This window comes from Sus scrofa, chromosome 14 (genome assembly GCF_054392235.1).
Source record: "Sus scrofa isolate SSC_HxYL_T2T_F1_AM1 chromosome 14, Sscrofa_HxYL_maternal_Yorkshire_Landrace_v2.0, whole genome shotgun sequence".
In the NCBI taxonomy this organism is placed as follows: domain Eukaryota; kingdom Metazoa; phylum Chordata; class Mammalia; order Artiodactyla; family Suidae; genus Sus; species Sus scrofa.
In genome coordinates, this window is record NC_139396.1 from 128,922,853 (window position 1) to 128,944,211 (window position 21,359).

Sequence of the window (21,359 nt, forward strand, 5' to 3'; positions counted from 1 at the left end):
CCCCCATTTGAAAGCTGCAAAATCACATTCTCCATCTTCCAGTGTTTACTTTGGTGGGGATAGATGTGGCATTTCAAGGTCAAAGCCATGTTCATTTACTTAGGTAATTACTTTACGTGTGTTTGATCTTTCAAGATGTGTGAATTCTGTTAGTGTTAACCAAGAGCTTTGAGATTGGAGATCTGGTTGATATTTATGGGTGTTTATTTGGAGTTTGTTAGGACTGCAGGCCAGGAGACACATATCCAAGAAATTAGACTGTGTTCTTCAGGGGTACAAAATGCGGAAATTTCTTTATTTCTAGCCTCAAGGGTAGATAATTGTTTTGTCAAGGATTAGGATTGGGAATAACAAGAAGGATTCTTGATAGGTAAGGATTGGTTGGGGTTTGAAATGGTTACATAGTTGTGAGGGTAGAGGGAACTTTGAAAATAGAAAATTGCAGCTAGCCTTCCTAGCATGTATTCCTTCTGTTTCTCATCTTTTGGCTGCCCTGGGGCATATGGAGTTCCCAGGGCAGGGATCAGATCCAAGCTGCAGTTGCAGCAACAGCAGATCCTTAACCCACTGTGCCAGGCTGGGATCGAGCCTACGTCTCAGCATTCCAGGAACACTGCTGACCCCGCTGTGCCATAGTGGGAACTCCTAGCATATATTGGCTTGAGAGCAGCTAGTGGGAGTCCTTGAATTTGACACCGTTCAGATTTCAAGTTCTCAATGGTGCAGGAACATGTCTCAAACAATATCTATGGTGACTTACCTGGCTTCATGTTGGATGCCTGAACCATAGTTATTTATTTTTATTTTAAAATTCTATTAAATAGGTCGTCATTAACTATTTAATATAGAGAGACATGTCATGCTAGTACAGTACCTTAAAATCTTTTAAAATCTTTCACTTTCAAGGACGAAGTGTCCTGGTGTTAGATATAGCATTACAAAATCAACATTAAAAACAAAAATAAAAAAGGCATAGAATACACCGATAGTGCTCAGAGTCATAACTTCCCAGCTGGTCATTGATTTGAATCCAGTGTTAGGAGCCCTTTTTGGCATCTAAGTATTTACCTCAGTGGTTCTTAATCCTGACTGCACAGTGGAGTCCCTACCCTTTAAAAAGAAAAATGATCAATACCTGGACCAAACCCAGGACAATGAGACCAGAATTTCCAGAGTGGTAACTGGACACAGAGAAAACAGGCCTAAAGGACAGTTTATTTTTATTGTTATCACTGGGGCAAAGTTGACTCAGAATAGGGTACAAAGTGGATGTAATTGATTGGTTTGTTTGTATTAGAGGGATGAAAGGTGATAGAGCAGGGACCATTTAAAAGCTTTAGATTTCAGGCTCACAGTTGTCTGTTTAAGAAGAGAAGGCATCATGGGTCTGGTTGTGGTCCTGGTGCTCTGTCTCCCCTGTCAGCTTCTCCTCCCACTCTGGAAACAGAACTCTGGGAAGGGGAAGCTCCCACCTGGCCCCACTCCTCTCCCAATTCTTGGAACTAGTCTAGAGTTAGATGTTAAGAACATTGGCAAGTCCTTAGCCAATGTAACTAAGTTTTGTGCTCCTTTGTTGTGTTGCAAAGGGTAATTAAATTAAGCCCAACTCTAAAACTAATATGTATTCCTGGAAGCGAGGTGTCAGAAATAGGTCATTTTGAAGCAAATTACTCCCTGCAAAATTTGATATTTCTCTTGGCTTTTCAGGCCAGTCATTGTCATAAATAGAGGAATGAAATAATGTGCTTTGTGCATAGAGCAACATTTAGGTCTCTATAAGGTAGAATCAAGATATTGAAGTGACAGAAGTTGGGATTGTTGGTTCCTTTCTTTGTTTCATAGCCATTTGCTATGACTTTGCACTGAAGCTAAAAAGTAAGTGACATGTTTGGTGCGCAGAGGTTTCCTTAGAGAAGCCAGGTCCTATGTAAGTTGTGGGTTTTCTTCAGGTGAATTATGTGATGAGTCAGGGTCCAGATGTGGTGGTCAGAGCATTCATTTGGATTCTGCAGGAAGCTGCTGTCTGGACCCTAGGAATGCTACAGAATGGACAATATTGTTCTTGCATGAGATGCTGCATGTCCTGGCACTGCCTCTATGACACTTATTCTCTTTTTGTCCGGGTAATACTAGCAGATCTCAAACTAGGCTGCACATTTGAATTATCTGATTTTTGTTGAGTTTTTACTTTTATTTCTTTTAGGGCTGTACCATCTTGGAATCTTCTGTATAGTAAGCATGGGATGCTAAAAATGAAATAGAATTCCATGACCTCAGTTTCCTTATTTATAATTGGAGAAAATAAACCAGCTAAAGGTGCTGATAAGAGGATTCATTGTAATCTGGGTGCCAGTTACTCAGGGGATTGCCAGGCACATCACAGGACATCCATAAGTGGGAGCTCTAATAATTAATATCATATTTGTGTATTAAGTTGAGAAATATTTGAGGCTGTAAGTGGCAGAATAAAAACATAATAGTAGCATGATAATACATTCTGCATCAGGTACAATATATTATCAAATAGTTATTTTTTATTTTTTTGCCATTATGCACATCTCCATTCCCAGCTCTCAAACATCTGTGGCCCTGTAGGATCCAGATAGCAGAGGAGTAAGATGTGATATTCACCTTCTCTCACAAACACATCAAAAAAACCATCTACATGTAGAACGATTTGCACAGAACATCTACTGAACACTGGCATAAGACCTTAAACCTCAAAGAAAGGGGAAGAAACACTCCACCTAACTGGGGAGAACAAATGAAGAACAGAGAGGGAGGGAGAGAAAGGAACCAGGACAGGGCTAAAACTCTTGAGAGGGAGCTGTGAAAGGGGAAAGGAACCCACATCCTGGGAAGCCACCTGACTAATGGGGAGATCAGCCAAGATGGAGGGACCTTGAAGCCTCCAAGAAAAGTGCAACAGCTGAACTGAGGAGGGCAATGCCGACAGAGAGCTGCACAGATGGTCAGTACCACCTCCAAGGACACCACAGCTTGAGACAGGTGGCAGGGGCCTGGGTGCTGAGACTCAGGCTGAGGAGGTCAGTTCTGGGGACAGGACTAGGGTTGGCTGTGTGGAGACAATATGTGGGGCTAGGGAGTGGTGTGCCAAGGGCTAGGGGATTGGAGTGCCAGAGCTGAGGGAACCTGGGAGTTGGGCTGGGCCCACATCAGAAGCAAAGTGCCATTGTTGGGAAGGCTGGAAGAGGAAAGGCAGCTTTCCATAGGAATATCCTTCAGTGTGCATGTGTGGATTCTTGGAGGGCAGGGCTATGGGCACTAATTCGCCTCCTACATGGGCTATTGGCAATGGGCCCTCTTGGGTGGGCTCAGGGTGGCAGCGCCTCCTGCATGGGCTAAGTGTGATGGCACACCTCTTGCGTGGTCTATGGGTAGTGGGGGCAATCTCACTGCTAGGAGTCTGTGAATAGCCATGAGCTACAACCCCAGAGGTTGCCACAGAGGAGGACCCTGCAACTGAGCACCACCTGGTAGTACTCTCACTCCCCTGGGAATGCACGCGGCCTGCTGCTGACACTGCCAAATGCTCCAGGCACCTTCTACACCTGCCTGAGGATAACTGCCACTTTCCAGGGCCCTGAAACTAGGAGCAGCCTGTGCCACCTGCCATGGGTTCTTGGCAATATCAACGGCCCAGCAACCAGACGCTTACTACTAGTCTGGCCTGGTGGCTCCATCTCCTTAGAAGCACACACAGCGCCCTATCAAGGGGTTAACCACCTGCACACACTAAGGAAAGAGACAGCAAGCATCCAAACCAGAAGCATTCCTTATGCCAAAAATAAAGAGGAAGCCTTCACAAAATACCCAGGGGTGCTCTCACATATAAAAAGCTTTCCAAGCCTACGGGAGCTGTTTTCTCTAAACTCCCAGAATGAGAAAAATATAAGCAAAGTGAAGAAGCTCAGGAACCATTTCTAGTTAAAAGAACAGAAGAGTTCCCCCTTGACAGAGCAAACAATGAAACAGACACAGACCTCTGCAATCTAACAGACACCAAGTTCAAAAAGAAGACAGTGAAAATACTGAAGGAATTAGAATGAATACAAAGCAATTAAGAGTGTATATGAACAGTAATGCGGATTACTTTAGAAAGGAACTAGAACACACAATGCGGAGCCAGCCAACATGAGAAAGTTCATTTGCAGAGACACAAGCTGAGGGAAAGGCCCTGAAGAGCAGAATGAATAATGCAGACGTGGAAGATGGAATCCTGGAAATCACCCAATCAGGACAGCAGACAGAAAAACAAATGAAAACACATGAAAGCAGCACAGAGGTCTATGGGACAAGATAAAGCTGGCCAATCTACACATAATAGGGATTCCAGAAGGAGAAGAGAAAGCAAAGGGGATTGAAAATATATTTGAAGAAATTATGGCTGAAAACCATCTAAATCTAGAGGAAGCAGATATCAAGATACAGGAAGAAGAGAGGGCTCCAGAGAAGTTGACCTCAAATAGACCCACACCAAGGCATATTATCATAAAAATGGCAAAAGTTAAAGAAAGGAGTCTAAAGGCAGCAAGAGAAAAACAAAGAGTTATTTTTAAGGGAACTACGCCCCCTCCCCTTAAGGCTATCAGCTGTTTTCTCTCTAGAAACACTACAGGCCAGAGAGAGTGGCAAGATATATTCAGATCACAAAAAGGGAAAAATGTGCAGCCTAACATGCTCTTACCAGAAAGAGTATCATTTAAAATAGAGGAATTTCTCCAACAAACAAAATCCAATAGAGCAAAACAATCCTAAACCTATTCTAAAAGAAATACTGAAAGGACTCCTCTAAATACAAAAAGAACTAACTAAGAAGAAATAGGATGGAGGAAACCACAATTGGAAAGGAATCACTTAAATAAGCCAGTATACAGATCTAAAAGAAAAAAAAAAAAAACCTGCTGTAAAAGTGACAATAAACTCAAGGAACAGCAAAAGGATAAACATGAAGAAGTTAGCAAAGGACATCAAAGTCATTAAACATGGGAAAAGAGTGTAAGAAAATATAAACGCTTTTTTAAAGAATCTGTTTGACCCTATATGACCATCAGGCTAAAGCAAACATATATGGGAAGGAATTAACAAACCTGGAATGAAAACCAAACAATACATTCAGTAAAACTAAAGAGAGTACACAAGCATAAAATAAAAGGAAATCGTACAACCAAAAATAGAAAGGAACAAAGGAGTAACATAGAATCAACTGGAAAACAAGGTTTAAAATGGCAATAAATACATATTTATCAAGAATTACCTTAATGTCAATGGACTGAATGCTCCAGTCAAAAGACATAGAGTGTCAGACTGGGTGAAAGCACAAGAGCCTGCAATATGCTGCCTACTCACCTTAGAGCAAAGGACACACATCAATTGAAAGTGAAGGGATGGGAAAAGATTTTACCTGCAAATGGAAAAGAGAAGAAAGCAGGAGCTGCAATACTCATATCAGACAATATATACTTTAAAACAAAGGCCATACAGAAATACAAAGAAGGACAATATTTAATGTCCTTCAAAGGATCCATTCAAGAAGACACTACTATATTCGTCAATATATGTGCCCCTAATACAGGAGCACTCAAATACGCACAACAAATACTAACAGATGGAAAAGGAGAACTTGATGGGAATATAATAATACTAGGAGACTATAACACCCCACTCACATCAATGGACAAATCCTCCAGACAGAAAATCAACAAGGCAACAGAGATCCTAAATGACACAATAGAAAGTGTAGGCATAATTGATCCTTTCAGGACATTACATTGAAGAAAATCAGAATGTCCATTCTTTTCAAGGGCACATGGAACATTCTCAAGGACTGACCACAGACTGGGGCACAAAACTAACCTTGATAAATTTAAGAGTATAGAAATTATTTCAAGTAACTTCTCTGACCACAATGGTGTGAAACTAGAAGTCAACCACAGGAAAAAGAAATGAGAAAAACCACCCACATGAGGACCAACCAACAAGCTACTAAAAAACCAATGGGATAACAAGGAAATCAAAAGGGAAATTAAAAAAATATCTTGAGAGGAATGGTAACAAAAACACAACCATTCCAAATCCATGGATGCCTCAAAAAGAGTTCTGAGAGGGAAGTTCATAGCAGTACAGGTCTTCCTCAAAGAGAAGAAAAATCTTAAATCAACAACTTAACCTACCACCTAAAAGAATTAGAAAAAAAAATAAACAAAACCTCAAGTTGGCAGAGGAATGAAATCAAGAAGATCAGAGTAAATTGATAAAAGAGAGATTCAAAAAATGATAGAAAAAGATAAATACAACCAAGATCTGGTTCTTTGAAAGGGTAAACAAATTTGACAAACCTCTGGCCAGACTTCCTAAGAATAGAAGAGAAACAATTCAAACAAAAGAAGCATTAAAGAAGGAGACATCTCAATGGATACTGCAGAAATACAAAAAACCATAAGAGAACACTATGAACAATTATATGCCAACAAATTTGACAACCAGGAAGAAATGGACAACATTCTAAAGACATGCAGGCTGCCAAAACTGAATCAGGAAGGAATAGATCAATTGAACAGACTGATCACTAGAAATTAAATGGCGTATATCATAAAAACACTCCCTACAAACAAAAGTCCAGGACCAGACGGCTTCACAGGCGAATTCTACCAAACATACAAAGAAGAACTTATACCCATTTTTTAAAAAAACTTTTCCAAAAGGTTGAAGAACATGGAACCCTCCCAGAGGCATTCTATAAAGCCACCATCACCCTGATACCAAAACTGGACAAAGATACTGCCAAACAAGAAAACCATAGGCCAATATCTTTGATGAATATAGATGCAAATATTCTCAACACAATTTTAACCCACTGAATCCAACAACATATAAAAAAGATCATACACCATGACCAAATGGGGTTCACCTCAAGTTCATAGGGATGATTCAACATATGCATATCATTTAATGTCATACACCACATTAACAAAAGAAACCACATGATCATCCCAAGAGGTGAAGAAAAAGCACTTGACAAAATCCAACATCCATTCATGAGAAAAACTCTTACCAAAGTGGGTATAAATAGAGAAAAGCAGAAAGCCTTCCTGCTTGAATCTGTAACAAGACAGGGATGCCCACTCACACCACTTTTATTCAGCATAGGATTGGAAGTCCTAGCCACAGCAATCAGACCAACGAGAGAAATAAAATGTATTCAGATTGGAAGAGAAGAGGTAAAACTGTCACTCTATGCAGATGATATAATAACTATCTATAGAAAACACTAAGTACACACAAAAACTACCTGAACTGATCAATGAATTCAACAGAGTAGCAGGGTACAAGATTACCACTCAGAAATCGGTTGCATTTCTGTTTACTGACAATGAAATATTAGGAAAGGAATATAAAAATGCAATACTTTTTAAAGCCACACCCCCAAAATTAAATGCCTAGGAATAAACCTGACTAAGGAGGTGAAAGACGTACATGCTGAGAAGTATGAAACATGAATCAAGGAAATTAAAGAGGATTCATCAAAATGGAAAGATATTCCATGCTCCTGGATTGGAAGAATTCATATCATTAAAGTGGCCATACTAACCAAAGTAATCTAGAAATTCGATATGCAACCCCTACGAAATTAGCCATGCCATTTTCACAGAACTAGAACAAACTAAAAATTTTATGGAACCATAAAAGACCCAGAATTGCCAAAGCAATCCTGAGGGGAAAAAAAACAAGCAGGAGGCATAACTTTCCCAGGCTTCAGACAATATTACAAAGCTATAGTAATCAAGACTGTGTGGTATTGGTCCAAAAACAGACATACAGATAAATGGAAGAGAATTAGAGAACCCAGAAGTAAACCCAGACACCTATGGTCAATGAAGCTTTGACCAAGGAGGGAAGAATATAAAATTGGAAAAAGAGAGTCTCTTCAGCCAGTGGTGCTGGGAAAACTGGACAGCTGCATGTAAGTCAGCAAAACTAGAACACACCCTCACACCATACACAAAAATAAACTCAAAGTAGCTTAACGACTTAAACATAAGGCAAGACACCATCAAACACCTAGAAGAGAACATAGGCAAAACATTCTCTGACATCAACCTTACAAATTTTTTCTTAGGTCAGTCTCCCAGGGCAAGAGAAATAAACACAAAAATAAACCAATGGGACCTGATCAAATGGACAAGCTTTTGCAAAACAAAGGAAAGCATAAAAAAAAAGACAACCTATGGAATGGGAGAAAACACTTTCAATCAATGCAACTGACAAGGGCTTAGTCTCCAAAATGTGCCAACAGCTCCTATGACTCAACAGCAAAAAGAACCAAAAACCCAATTGAAAAATGGGCAGAAAACCCAAATAGACTTTTCTCCAAAGAACATATATGGATGGCCAACAGGCACATGAAAAAATGCTCACCATCACTAATCGTTACAGAGACGCGATTCAAAACTACAGTGAGGTACCACTTCACACCAGTCAGAGTGGCAATCACTGGTAAGTCTATAACTAACAAATGTTGGTGCGGGTGTACAGAAAAGGGAACGCTCCTACACTGTTAGTAGGAATGTAAATTGGTACAACCACTATGGAAAACAGTATGGAGGTGCTTCAAAAAACTAAATATAGGACTACGATATGATCCAGCTGCCCCACTCCTGAGCTTATATCCAGACAAAACTTTCATTCCCAAAGATACATGCAACCCTATCTTCATAGCAGCACTATTCACAATAGCCAACACATGGAAACAATCTAAATGTCCAACCACAGATGAATGGGTTAAGACAGTGTGGTATATATACACACTGGGATACTACTCGGCCATGAAAAGAACAATGCAGCAACACAGAAGGAACTAGAGACTCTCATACAGAGTGAAGTAATGAGAAAGAGAAATGCAAATGCCATATGATATCCCCGATATCTGAATCTAACATATGGCATAAATGAACCTATCTACAGAAAAGAAACAAACTCATGGACTTGGAGAACAGACGAGTGGCTTCCAAGGAGGAGGGGATAAGGACCAGGATAGACTGGGAGTTTGGTATTAGTAGATGTAAACTCTTGCATTTGGAATGGATAGGCAATGAGGTCCTTTCCAGGCAACTATATCTAATCCCTTGTGATGGAACATGATGGAGGATAATGTGTGAAAAATATTGTGTGTGTGTATATATATGATATATGAATGGGTCACTTCTGTACAGCAGAAATTGACAGAACACTATAAATCAACTAGAATAAAAAATTTATTAATAATTTTTTAATAAAAAAAACTGTGGTCTGTGTACACTCTATATTTTGGCATGAAGCCTACCATGGTGTTGCGTGGATATGAAGCAGTGAAGGAAGCTCTGATTGATCTGGGAGAGGGGTTTTCCCAAAGAGGCAGTCTCCCAGTTCTTGCAAGAGCTGCTAAAGGATGTGGTGGGTGTGCCTGTGTGCATGTTCAGCACTGGAAATAGGGTAGGGGGGATGAAATATGGGACTTTGAAGTGTTTCCCTCTCCCACGCCCCAACAGAGCTTGGTCCACCTGCAAGGCTGACAAGTGTCAGCTGGCTCACTTCTTCCCTAGGACCTCCCTCCTAGTCTCTGTATCCTCTCTTGTTAAGACTCGTATTTAGCAATGCAAAGACATGGAAGGAAAGCTGATGCTTCTCCCTCATGATGCTGAGGCATTTGGATATGGGGAAGAGGAACATTGAGGACCGAGTTCAGGAGGAAGCCTGCTGCCATGTGGAGGAGTTGAGAAAAATCAATGGTGGGTGACTCTGTTCTCTAACTCTGACCTTAACGCATTGCTCTCTCTCCAATGATGTCCTTAGAAACATTTCCAGGTCAGCCACATCTTTCAGGTCAGTTATGGTTTTCAGCCTTAAAAAGGAGGAAGAAAAGAGATCCAAGGGAGCTTTTGTGTTCTGTGCCTTTTGAGTGTTTACACCCAAGATGGTGCACACAGTGTGAGTATAAATGCCATTTAATCATTCTCTATGCTGAACCTTGTTTGCGTTCAAGTCAAAAACATGAAGAATAGTTTTGAGTCATTTCCTGAAAGAGTTGGAGCATGATGTTTTTCCTATAGCATAAATGCATGCTGTCTATTCCAGAGCAGTTCACCAGGGAATACTTGTTACTTGGACAGAGTGGGAATGAACCTTGTGGGGCATGAAACAAATGACATGTGTGTTCACTTAAGTGAAATGTATTTGCATATTCGGTCTCACAGACATGTCTGAGAGTTGCTTCCAGGGCCCATGCCTACAGTCCTGGCAGATCATAATGATGCCCATGGTTTTAACCATTTAGTGATATCTCATTTCAATTCCCATAAATTATGATTTCTCTTTAAAGGCAGCACTATTTAAAAAATATCTTTATTGTGTATTTGCCTTGACTGTTGAACTTTTTCCATTGTAATTTTCCTGTTTCAGTTTTGGCCTCTCCTTTTGCCTTAGAGAAGTCTCTTTAACATTTCTTCTGAAGCCAGTTTGATGGTGCTATATCCTTCTCTCTCTGCTTGTCTGTAAAATTGTTGCTCTCTCCCTCAGTTCTGAATGAGAGCCTCACTGGGCAGAGAATTATTGATTGTTGGATCTGCCTTTCCATCCCTTTAAAAATATCATGCCACTCTCCTGTGCCCTGAGGGGTTTCTGTTGAAAAGTCAGCCGGTAGCCTTAGGGGAGTTCCTTTGTGTGTAATTTGTTACTCTTCCCTTGCTGCACTTAATTTTCCCTCTTTATCTTTTTCTGACATTTTAATGACAATGTATCTTAGTTTGTTCCTCTTTAGTTTGACAAGTTTGGGGCTACCTATGCTTCCTGCACTTGAATGTCTGCTACTGATCCCAGAAGAGGGAACTTTTCAGCTCCTGTGTCTTCAAATATGTATTCTGCTCCTTTACCTCTCTCTTCTCCTTCTGGGAACACTGTAATATGAATGTTAGTATGATTGTTGGTGTCAGAGGTCTCTTAAACTATCCTAATTTCTTTTCCTTCTTTTTTCTCTTTGTTGTCAGTAATGTCTGCTACTTTGTCTTCCAGCTCACTGACGTGTTCCTCTCTTTCATTTAGTCTACTAATGCTTCCATCTAGTTTTTTTTTTCATGTCAGTTATTATAGCCTTCATATCCTGTTTTCTTCTTCTTTATATTTTCTAACTCTTTGTTAAAAACCACTAACTTCTTGCTCCATGTATCCATTCTTTGCCCAAGTTCTTTCATCATCTTTATGATCATTACCCTAAACTCATTCTTGGTTAGATGACTTATCTCTACTTCACTTAGTTATTCCTCTGTGGTTTTATCTTTTTCCATCATTTAGAGCATGGTCTTCTCTGGCCTTATTTTTCCTACCCTGTTGCTTCTATGACTATTTATCTGGTAGATTTTATGTATTTCTTGACTTTGGAGAAATGGCCTTTTGTAGGAGACATCCAGTGTATCCCAGCAACACACTGCCTTCTCATCACTAGAGATGTATGCCTCAGGAGTTACCCCTATGTGGGCTGTGTTGTTCCTGTTGTTGTGGTGGGCTGACTGGTGTGGGCAACTGGGTAGTCTTGGTTGGCCCTGGTCAGGTTGGTCAGGTTGGTTGCCTGTAGCCACCCTGTGCAGAGGCTGCCAGTCACTGGTTGGCCAGGCTGAGTCATGAAGTGGTTGATTGTGGAATGCTGAGGCATTTCAGGGATACTGGTTCACTGGTGGACAGAGTCAGGCTTTAAGAGATCCCAGGACTGATCAAGATTCCAGGACTGATCCAAGAATGCAAAGCCAGGTTCTAGGGCAAGTTCTGTTCCACTGGGAGGCAGAGGCAAGTCCTGGGGTCGGTCTATAGGACCCAGGGATCCCAGATGTTAATCACAGAGGGACATATGGGATTGCTTGTATGTGGGGCTGGTTCCTGACACCAGAGGCTCTGGGTTCTTGGTGTCCTGAAGCTTGTGTTGACCTGCTTGCATGTGGGGCTGGGCTCACCAATCCCTTGTGTCTACCTGCTGGCCTTCAGATAGATGGGTTGGGTGTGTAGTCTGCAAGGCTGTCATAGTCTTGGGGCTGGTGTCTGCCCACTGGTGGATGAGGCTGATCCTGAGCCTAGAGCAGGCCAATGGGTGGAAAAGGCTGAGGCTTAGTGGGTCTCAGGATTGGTGCTGGCCTGCTGATGGATGGGCTGCATCTCAGGGCTGTGGGCGTCTGGTTATTCTATGACTGGGGTCCACTGATGTTACACAGGCTGACCCCAAGTCTAGGGTAGGCTTAACAGTCTTCTGATATATGGAGTGTGTCTGTGTAGGCTGTCATTGTTCTGTAGCTCTTATCCACTTGCTGGTGGGTGAGGCTTGTCCTGAGACTAGAGCAGGGTTGCTGGTGGGCAGGGCTGGGGATTCTTGGAGGGGTGTGTTGAGCTGAGCCCTTAGTTCCTTGGCTGCAGGGCCCTGAGGGTCCTGCATCTAGTGCCTTGCACTGCTGTTTGGAACTGGGTCCTGGGCCCTCTGGTGGCAGGGCTGTATACAGGAGTGCCTGTGAGGTCAGAGGCTCTTAAGGCAGCCTCTTTGCTGGTGGATAGGGCTCTGTCCCCACTTGGTTAGTTGCTTTGCTTCAGGTATCTGAGTACTGGTTGTTGGGTGGATGGAGGGGGCTGGGTGCTGATGTTAATCACAGAGGGACTTGGCAGCACCAGCATGCCCATGAACTCCCCAAATGGCTGCCGCCAGAGTTTATGCCTCCAAGGTGAGCTCCAGTTGCCTCCTGCCTCTTGGGGAGACTCTTCAGTATTAGCAGGTCTGTCTGACCCAGGCTCCTTTCAAATTATTGCTTCTGCACTGCATCCCAGAAAATGTGAGATTCTGCCTGTGTCCTTCATGGATGGAGTCTCTATTTCCCTCAATCCTCTGAAAGTACTGAAAATATGCCATCCTGACCTTCAAAGCCAAACATTCTGGAGGCACGTCCTCCTGTTGCAGGACCGTCATGCTGCGGAGCCCCATAGGGGTTTCAGACATCTCACTCCTTGGGGACAACCTCTGCAGTTGAAATTATTCTCCTCCTTGTGGGTTGTCTACCTGGGGGTGTGCTTGACTTCACTCTACCACACCTCTGCTCCTCACAGTCTCTTTGTTGTTCTTTCTTTATGTCTTTGGTTGTTAGAGATCTTTTCTGGTAGGTTCTGGTCTTTTTCATCAATAGTTGTTCTGTAAATAATTGTAATTTTGGTGTGCCCGTGAGAGGCGATAAGCTCAGGTCTTCCGGCTTTGCTGTCTTTGCCAGTCTCCTCCCACATTTCTTTATCCTTGATTGTTGATAGACACTTAGGTTGTTTCCACCTCTTGGTTATTGTTAATGTGGGAATGGCGATATCTCTTTGGATCCTGATTCAGCTCTTTTGGATCAAAATCCAGAAGTAGGATTGCTGGGTAATATGTTAATTCTGTCTTTATTGTTTGAGGAACATCCGCATTGCTTGTCATAGTAAATCGTCGGATAGTAAATCGTCTGACAATTACTTGTCATAGTAAACTATGTACGGGAACTCAATTTTCAACTCCCTCAGCAGTAGGTGTTATTTTCTTCCTTCCTCTCTCTCTCTCTCCCTCCTTCCTTCCTTCTATCTTTCCTTCCTTTCTTCTCTCCTTCCTTCCTTCTCTCATTTTGATAATGACCATCCTAGTAGATGTGAGGTGATACCTCTTTGCTTTTGATTTGCATTTTTTCATGTGTAGGATAAACCCAGATGTTTGTATTTTAGGTTTGTTTTTGGTACTGTAAGCACCTGATTTAGGCTATGATTGCTAAGGCATTGATTTCAAATTCAAAATGCATCCCCTTCAGATATGGCTAACAAATGAACACAAGACAGCCACAGGACTAGAGAGACTTCCCCCGACTGAGCCTCCTTTTTCTTCATTGATTTTGGTTGTTGGTTACCATTTTTTTCTTCTTCTGGTCCTTTGTATTCTTACTCTTTCTTTCTCATTTTTAATTTTTTATTAAAGTAGAGTTGATTTATACTGTGGTGTCATATTCTGCTGTATAACAAAGCGACTCAACTATTCATCTATCTATCTATCTATATATTTTTTTTTCTCAATTATTTTCCATCATGTTCTTTCCAGAGAGATTGAATATAGTTCCTTGTGCTATATATACAGTAGGACCATTGTTTTATCCATTCTAAATGCCATAGTTTGCATCTGCTAAACCCAACCTCCCAGTCCATCCCACTCCATCCTCACTCCCCCTTGGCAACCACAAGTCTGTTCTCTATGTCTGTGAATCTCTTTATGTTTTGTAGATAGGCCATATTTTAGATTCCATACATGAGTGACATCATGTGGTATTTGTCTTTCTCTTTCTGACTTACTTCACTTAGTATGAGACTGTCTACTTGCATCCATATTGCTGTATTCTCTTTCTTTCTGTATCCATGCTTAATTTTCTTCAGGCTTTGTAGACAGGTGATATTCAGCATTGAAAATATTAGTAATTAAATGATATGACAGTAGCCTCATAAACGTATTCATCATTCAGCCTTCAAATCAGCAGGTGCCTTGGTTGGAAAGAGCACAAGATAAGGCAGTGGGTATGAGTTGAATATTCAAAAAGAAAACAATTTAACTAGCTAGGTTAAAATGGTCTATTCACATTTGACAAAGTTAAACATCCATTCATGATCAAGACCCTCGCCAAAGTGGGTATAGAGGGAACATTCCTGAACATAATCAAAGCCATTTATGATAAACCCACAGCAAATATAATCCTCAATGGGGAAAAACTGAAAGCCTTCTCACTCAAATCTGGAACAAGACAGGGATGCCCACTCTCACCACTGCTCTTCAACATCGTTTTGGAAGTCCTAGCCACAGCAATTAGACAAACCAAAGAAATAAAAGGCATCCATATAGGAAGAGAAGAGATCAAACTGTCACTGTATGCAGATGACATGATACTATACCTAGAAAACCCTAAGGACTCAACCCCAAAACTCCTTGAACTGATTCATAAATTCAGCAAAGTGGCAGGATATAAGATTAACATTCAGAAGTCAGTTGCATTTCTGTATACCAGCAATGAAACATTAGAAAAGGAATGCAAAAATACGATACCTTTTAAAATTGTACCTCACAAAATCAAATACCTCGGAATACACCTGACCAAAGAGGTAAAGGACCTATATGCCGAGAACTATAAAACTTTAATCAAAGAAATCAAAGAAGATGTAAAGAAATGGAAAGATATTCCATGTTCCTGGACTGGGAAAATCAATATTGTAAAAATGGCCATACTACCCAAAGCAATCTACAGATTCAATGCAATCCCTATCAAATGACCCATGACATTTTTCACAGAACTAGAACAAACAATCCAAACATTTATGTGGCACCACAAAAGACCCAGAATCGCCAAAGCAATCCTGAGAAACAAAAACCAAGCAGGAGGCATCACTCTCCCAGACGTCAAGAAATACTACAAAGCCACAGTCATCAAAACAGTGTGGTACTGGTACCAAAACAGACAGACAGACCAATGGAACAGAATAGAGAATCCAGAAATAAACCCTGACACCTATGGTCAATTAATCTTTGACAAGGGAGGCAAGAACATCAAATGGGAAAAGGAAAGTCTATTCAGCAAGCATTGCTGGGAAACCTGGACAGCTGCATGCAAAGCAATGAAACTAGAACACACCCTCACACCATGCACAAAAATAAACTCCAAATGGCTGAAAGACTTAAATATACGACAGGACACCATCAAACTCCTAGAAGAAAACATAGGCAAAACACTCTCTGACATCAACATCATGAATATTTTCTCAGGTCAGTCTCCCAAAGCAATAGAAATTAGAGCAAAAATAAACCCATGGGACCTCATCAAACGGAAAAGCTTTTGCACAGCAAAGGAAACCCAAAAGAAAACAAAAAGAGAACTTACAGAATGGGAGAAAATAGTTTCAAATGATGCAACTGACAAGGGCTTAATCTCTAGAATATATAAGCAACTTATACAACTCAACAGCAAAAAAAACAATCAATCAATGGAAAAATGGGCAAAAGACCTGAATAGACTTTTCTCCAAAGATATACAGATGGCCAACAAACACATGAAAAGATGCTCAACATCGCTGATTATAAGAGAAATACAAATCAAAACTACCATGAGATACCACCTCACACCAGTCAGAATGGCCCTCATTAATAAATCCACAAATAACAAGTGCTGGAGGGGCTGTGGAGAAAAGGGAACCCTCCTGCACTGCTGGTGGGAATGTAAACTGGTACAGCCACTATGGAGAACAGTTTGGAGATCCCTTAGAAATCTATACATAGAACTTCCATATGACCCCGCAATCCCACTCTTGGGCATCTATCCGGACAAAGCTCTACTTAAAAGAGACACATGTACCCGCATGTTCATTGCAGCACTATTCACAATAGCCAGGACGTGGAAACAACCCAAATGTCCATCGACAGATGACTGGATTCGGAAGATGTGGTACATATACACAATGGAATACTACTCAGCCATAAAAAAGGATGACATCATGCCATTTGCAGCAACATGGATGGAACTAGAGAATCTCATCCTGAGTGAAATGAGCCAGAAAGACAAAGGCAAATACCATATGATATCACTTATAACTGAAATCTAATATCCAGCACAAATGAACATCTCCTCAGAAAAGAAAATCATGGACTTGGAGAAGAGACTTGTGGTTGCCTGATGGGAGGGGGAGGGAGTGGGAGGGATCAGGAGCTTGGGCTTCTCAGACACAACCTAGAATAGATTTACAAGGAGATCCTGCTGAATAGCATTGAGAACTATGTCTAGATACTCATGTCGCAACAGAAGAAAGGGTGTGGGAAAAACTGTAACTGCAATGTATACATCAAAGGATAACCTGACCCCCTTGCTGTACAGTGGGAAAAAAAAAAACAAATTGGTGAAAGAGGAAAAAAAAAATTTTGGTATGGATGTAAAATTGAATATTATTCAGCTATAACAGAAAAAACATAGTACTGATATATACTAAAGCTTAGACAATCCTACAAAACATTATATGGGGTGAAAAAAAGCCAGAAACAAAAGGCACAAATCTATGAGTCCTTTTATATGATATACCCATAACAAGTAAATCCATAGACATAAAATAGTTTACAGGTTAACACATGATGGGATAGAGGGAATGGAGTGTGATCATTTAATGGCTATGGCACCTTACTGCAAAGTGATGGGAAAACTTTGAAATAAGTAAGTTGGAGTTCACACAACCATGTGTCTGCACTAACTACCACTAAGTGAACACTATTGTACAGTGTACCCTTTTAAGGTTAACTGCATATTATGTGAATTTAATCTCAATTTTACAAACATTACTTCATAAACTGATCTACAAATTTCATGTGATCCCCATCAAACTCACCAATGATTTCTTTGCCGAAATTGATGAGTTTATCCTCAAATTTATCTGGAAATTCAGGGATACAGAAAACTCAAAACAATCTTTAAAAAATGACAAAAAAATTAGAGGACTCAAGCTTCTCCATTTTAAGACTAAATATGAAGCTAGAAATTAAGACTATCAGATGATGTGCTACTGGGATAAGGACTGAGGTACAGATTATTGGAATAGATTTGAGATCACACAAATAAATCCTCACATTATGAGTCAACTGAATTTTTACAAAGGTGCCAAGATGATTCATGTGGGAATAAAACTGTTTTCAGCAAATGGTGCAGGGTTCACGCTCACAGACATGTAACTCCAATTCTGTAGCTATGCCAGTTCATTTACTTTATACTCAACAATCGGGAGTTCCCACCATGTGGCACAGTGGAAATGAATCCAGCTAGGAACCATGAGGTTGCAGGTTCAGATCCCTGGCCTCGCTCAGTGGGTTAAGGATCCAGCGTTGCCATGACCTGCGGTGTAGGTCACAGACGTGGCTCGGATCTGGCATTGCTGTGGCTCGGGCATAGGCTGGTAGCAACAGCTCCAATTAGACCCCTAGCCTGGCAACCTCCATATACTGTGGGTGTGGCCCTAAAAAGTCAAAGACACACACACACAAAAGAACAACAAACAATTTAAATGCACCATTACAATATACATATAAAACACACCATCTTTGAGATAACAGGTAAAGATGATGTCAGAAACATTAAATAAATCTCTCTCCACAAAATTCCTTAGCAATAAAATATTGCACATAAAATCAACACACTACTTTTACCTTCATCTGAATAGACCATTTTTTTTTTATTTTCCCACTGTACAGCAAGGGGGTCAGGTTATCCTTTGATGTATACATTGCAGTTACAGTTTTTCCCACACCCTTTCTTCTGTTGCGACATGAGTATCTAGACATAGTTCTCAATGCTATTCAGCAGGATCTCCTTGTAAATCTATTCTAGGTTGTGTCTGAGAAGCCCAAGCTCCCGATCCCTCCCACTCCCTCCCCCTCCCATCAGGCAACCACAAGTCTCTTCTCCAAGTCCATGATTTTCTTTTCTGAGGAGATGTTCATTTGTGCTGGATATTAGATTTCAGTTATAAGTGATATCATATGGTATTTGCCTTTGTCTTTCTGGCTCATTTCACTCAGGATGAGATTCTCTAGTTCCATCCATGTTGCTGCAAATGGCATGATGTCATCCTTTTTTATGGCTGAGTAGTATTCCATTGTGTATATGTACCACATCTTCCGAATCCAGTCATCTGTCGATGGACATTTGGGTTGTTTCCACGTCCTGGCTATTGTGAATAGTGCTGCAATGAACATGCGGGTACATGTGTCTCTTTTAAGTAGAGCTTTGTCCGGATAGATGCCCAAGAGTGGGATTGCGGGGTCATATGGAAGTTCTATGTATAGATTTCTAAGGGATCTCCAAACTGTTCTCCATAGTGGCTGTACCAGTTTACATTCCCACCAGGAGTGCAGGAGGGTTCCCTTTTCTCCACAGCCCCTCCAACACTTGTCATTTGTGGATTTATTAATGAGGGCCATTCTGACTGGTGTGAGGTGGTATCTCATGGTAGTTTTGATTTGTATTTCTCTTATAATCAGCGATGTTGAGCATCTTTTCATGTGTTTGTTGGCCATCTGTATATCTTTGGAGAAAAGTCTATTCAGGTCTTTTGCCCATTTTTTCATTGATTGATTGTTTTTTTTGCTGTTGAGTTGTATAAGTTGCTTATATATTCTAGAGATTAAGCCCTTGTCAGTTGCATCATTTGAAACTATTTTCTCCCATTCTGTAAGTTCTCTTTTTGTTTTCTTTTGGGTTTCCTTTGCTGTGCAAAAGCTTTTCCGTTTGATGAGGTCCCATGGGTTTATTTTTGCTCTAATTTCTATTGCTTTGGGAGACTGACCTGAGAAAATATTCATGATGTTGATGTCAGAGAGTGTTTTGCCTATGTTTTCTTCTAGGAGTTTGATGGTGTCCTGTCGTATATTTAAGTCTTTCAGCCATTTGGAGTTTATTTTTGTGCATGGTGTGAGGGTGTGTTCTAGTTTCATTGCTTTGCATGCAGCTGTCCAGGTTTCCCAGCAATGCTTGCTGAATAGACTTTCCTTTTCCCATTTGATGTTCTTGCCTCCCTTGTCAAAGATTAATTGACCATAGGTGTCAGGGTTTATTTCTGGATTCTCTATTCTGTTCCATTGGTCTGTCTGTCTGTTTTGGTACCAGTACCACACTGTTTTGATGACTGTGGCTTTGTAGTATTTCTTGACGTCTGGGAGAGTGATGCCTCCTGCTTGGTTTTTGTTTCTCAGGATTGCTTTGGCGATTCTGGGTCTTTTGTGGTGCCACATAAATGTTTGGATTGTTTGTTCTAGTTCTGTGAAAAATGTCATGGGTCATTTGATAGGGATTGCATTGAATCTGTAGATTGCTTTGGGTAGTATGGCCATTTTTACAATATTGATTTTCCCAGTCCAGGAACATGGAATATCTTTCCATTTCTTTACATCTTCTTTGATTTCTTTGATTAAAGTTTTATAGTTCTCGGCATATAGGTCCTTTACCTCTTTGGTCAGGTGTATTCCGAGGTATTTGATTTTGTGAGGTACAATTTTAAAAGGTATCGTATTTTTGCATTCCTTTTCTAATGTTTCATTGCTGGTATACAGAAATGCAACTGACTTCTGAATGTTAATCTTATATCCTGCCACTTTGCTGAATTTATGAATCAGTTCAAGGAGTTTTGGGGTTGAGTCCTTAGGGTTTTCTAGGTATAGTATCATGTCATCTGCATACAGTGACAGTTTGATCTCTTCTCTTCCTATATGGATGCCTTTTATTTCTTTGGTTTGTCTAATTGCTGTGGCTAGGACTTCCAAAACGATGTTGAAGAGCAGTGGTGAGAGTGGGCATCCCTGTCTTGTTCCAGATTTGAGTGAGAAGGCTTTCAGTTTTTCCCCATTGAGGATTATATTTGCTGTGGGTTTATCATAAATGGCTTTGATTATGTTCAGGAATGTTCCCTCTATACCCACTTTGGCGAGGGTCTTGATCATGAATGGATGTTGAATTTTGTCAAATGCTTTTTCTGCGTCTATTGAGATGATCATATGATTTTTGACTTTTTTTTTGTTAATGTGGTGTATGATGCTGATTGATTTGCGTATGTTGAACCATCCTTGTGAACCTGGGATGAACCCAACCTGGTCATGGTGTATCATTTTTTTGATATGTTGTTGGATTCGGTTGGCTAAGATTTTGTTGAGAATTTTTGCATCTATATTCATCAGTGATATTGGGCGATAGTTTTCTTTTTTGGTGGTATCTCTGTCTGGTTTTGGAATGAGGGTGATGGTGGCCTCATAGAATGTCTTTGGGAGTATTCCTTCTTCTTCAACCTTTTGAAAGAGTTTAAGGAGGATGGGCACCAATTCCTCTTTATATGTTTGATAGAATTCACCTGTGAAGCCATCTGGTCCTGGACTTTTATTTGTAGGGAGTGATTTTATGACCTCTTCAATTTCATTTCTAGTGATCGGTCTGTTCAGTTGGTCTGTTTCTGCTTGATTCAGTTTTGGCAGGCTGTAAGAGTCTAGAAAATTGTCCATTTCTTCCAGATTGTCAAACTTGTTGCCATACAGTTGTTCATAGTATTCTCTTATGGTTTTTTTATTTCTGCTGTATCCGTTGTGATTTCTCCTTTTTCATTTCTAATTTTGGTGATTTGGGTTCTTTCTCTCCTCTTTTGAGTGAGTCTGGCCAGGGGTTTGTCAATTTTGTTCACCTTTTCAAAGAACCAGCTCTTGGTTTTATTAATTTTCTCTATTGTTTTTTGAGTCTCTATTTTATTGATTTCTTCTTTGATCTTTATAA

The 21,359-nt window shown here is 40.6% G+C and overlaps 1 protein-coding gene across 2 annotated transcripts in view; it reads left to right on the forward strand.

The window, feature by feature from the left end:
- Nucleotides 1–1,381: 1,381 nt before the first annotated feature.
- Nucleotides 1,382–21,359, forward strand: part of LOC110255181 (cytochrome P450 2C19-like) — an 80,135-nt gene continuing 60,157 nt past the window's right edge. For both annotated transcript variants that reach the window (XM_084994992.1, XM_084994993.1), the window contains exon 1: nucleotides 1,382–1,549. In XM_084994992.1, the coding sequence (XP_084851118.1) occupies nucleotides 1,382–1,549 (168 nt within the window). The remainder of the gene's footprint in view (nucleotides 1,550–21,359) is intronic.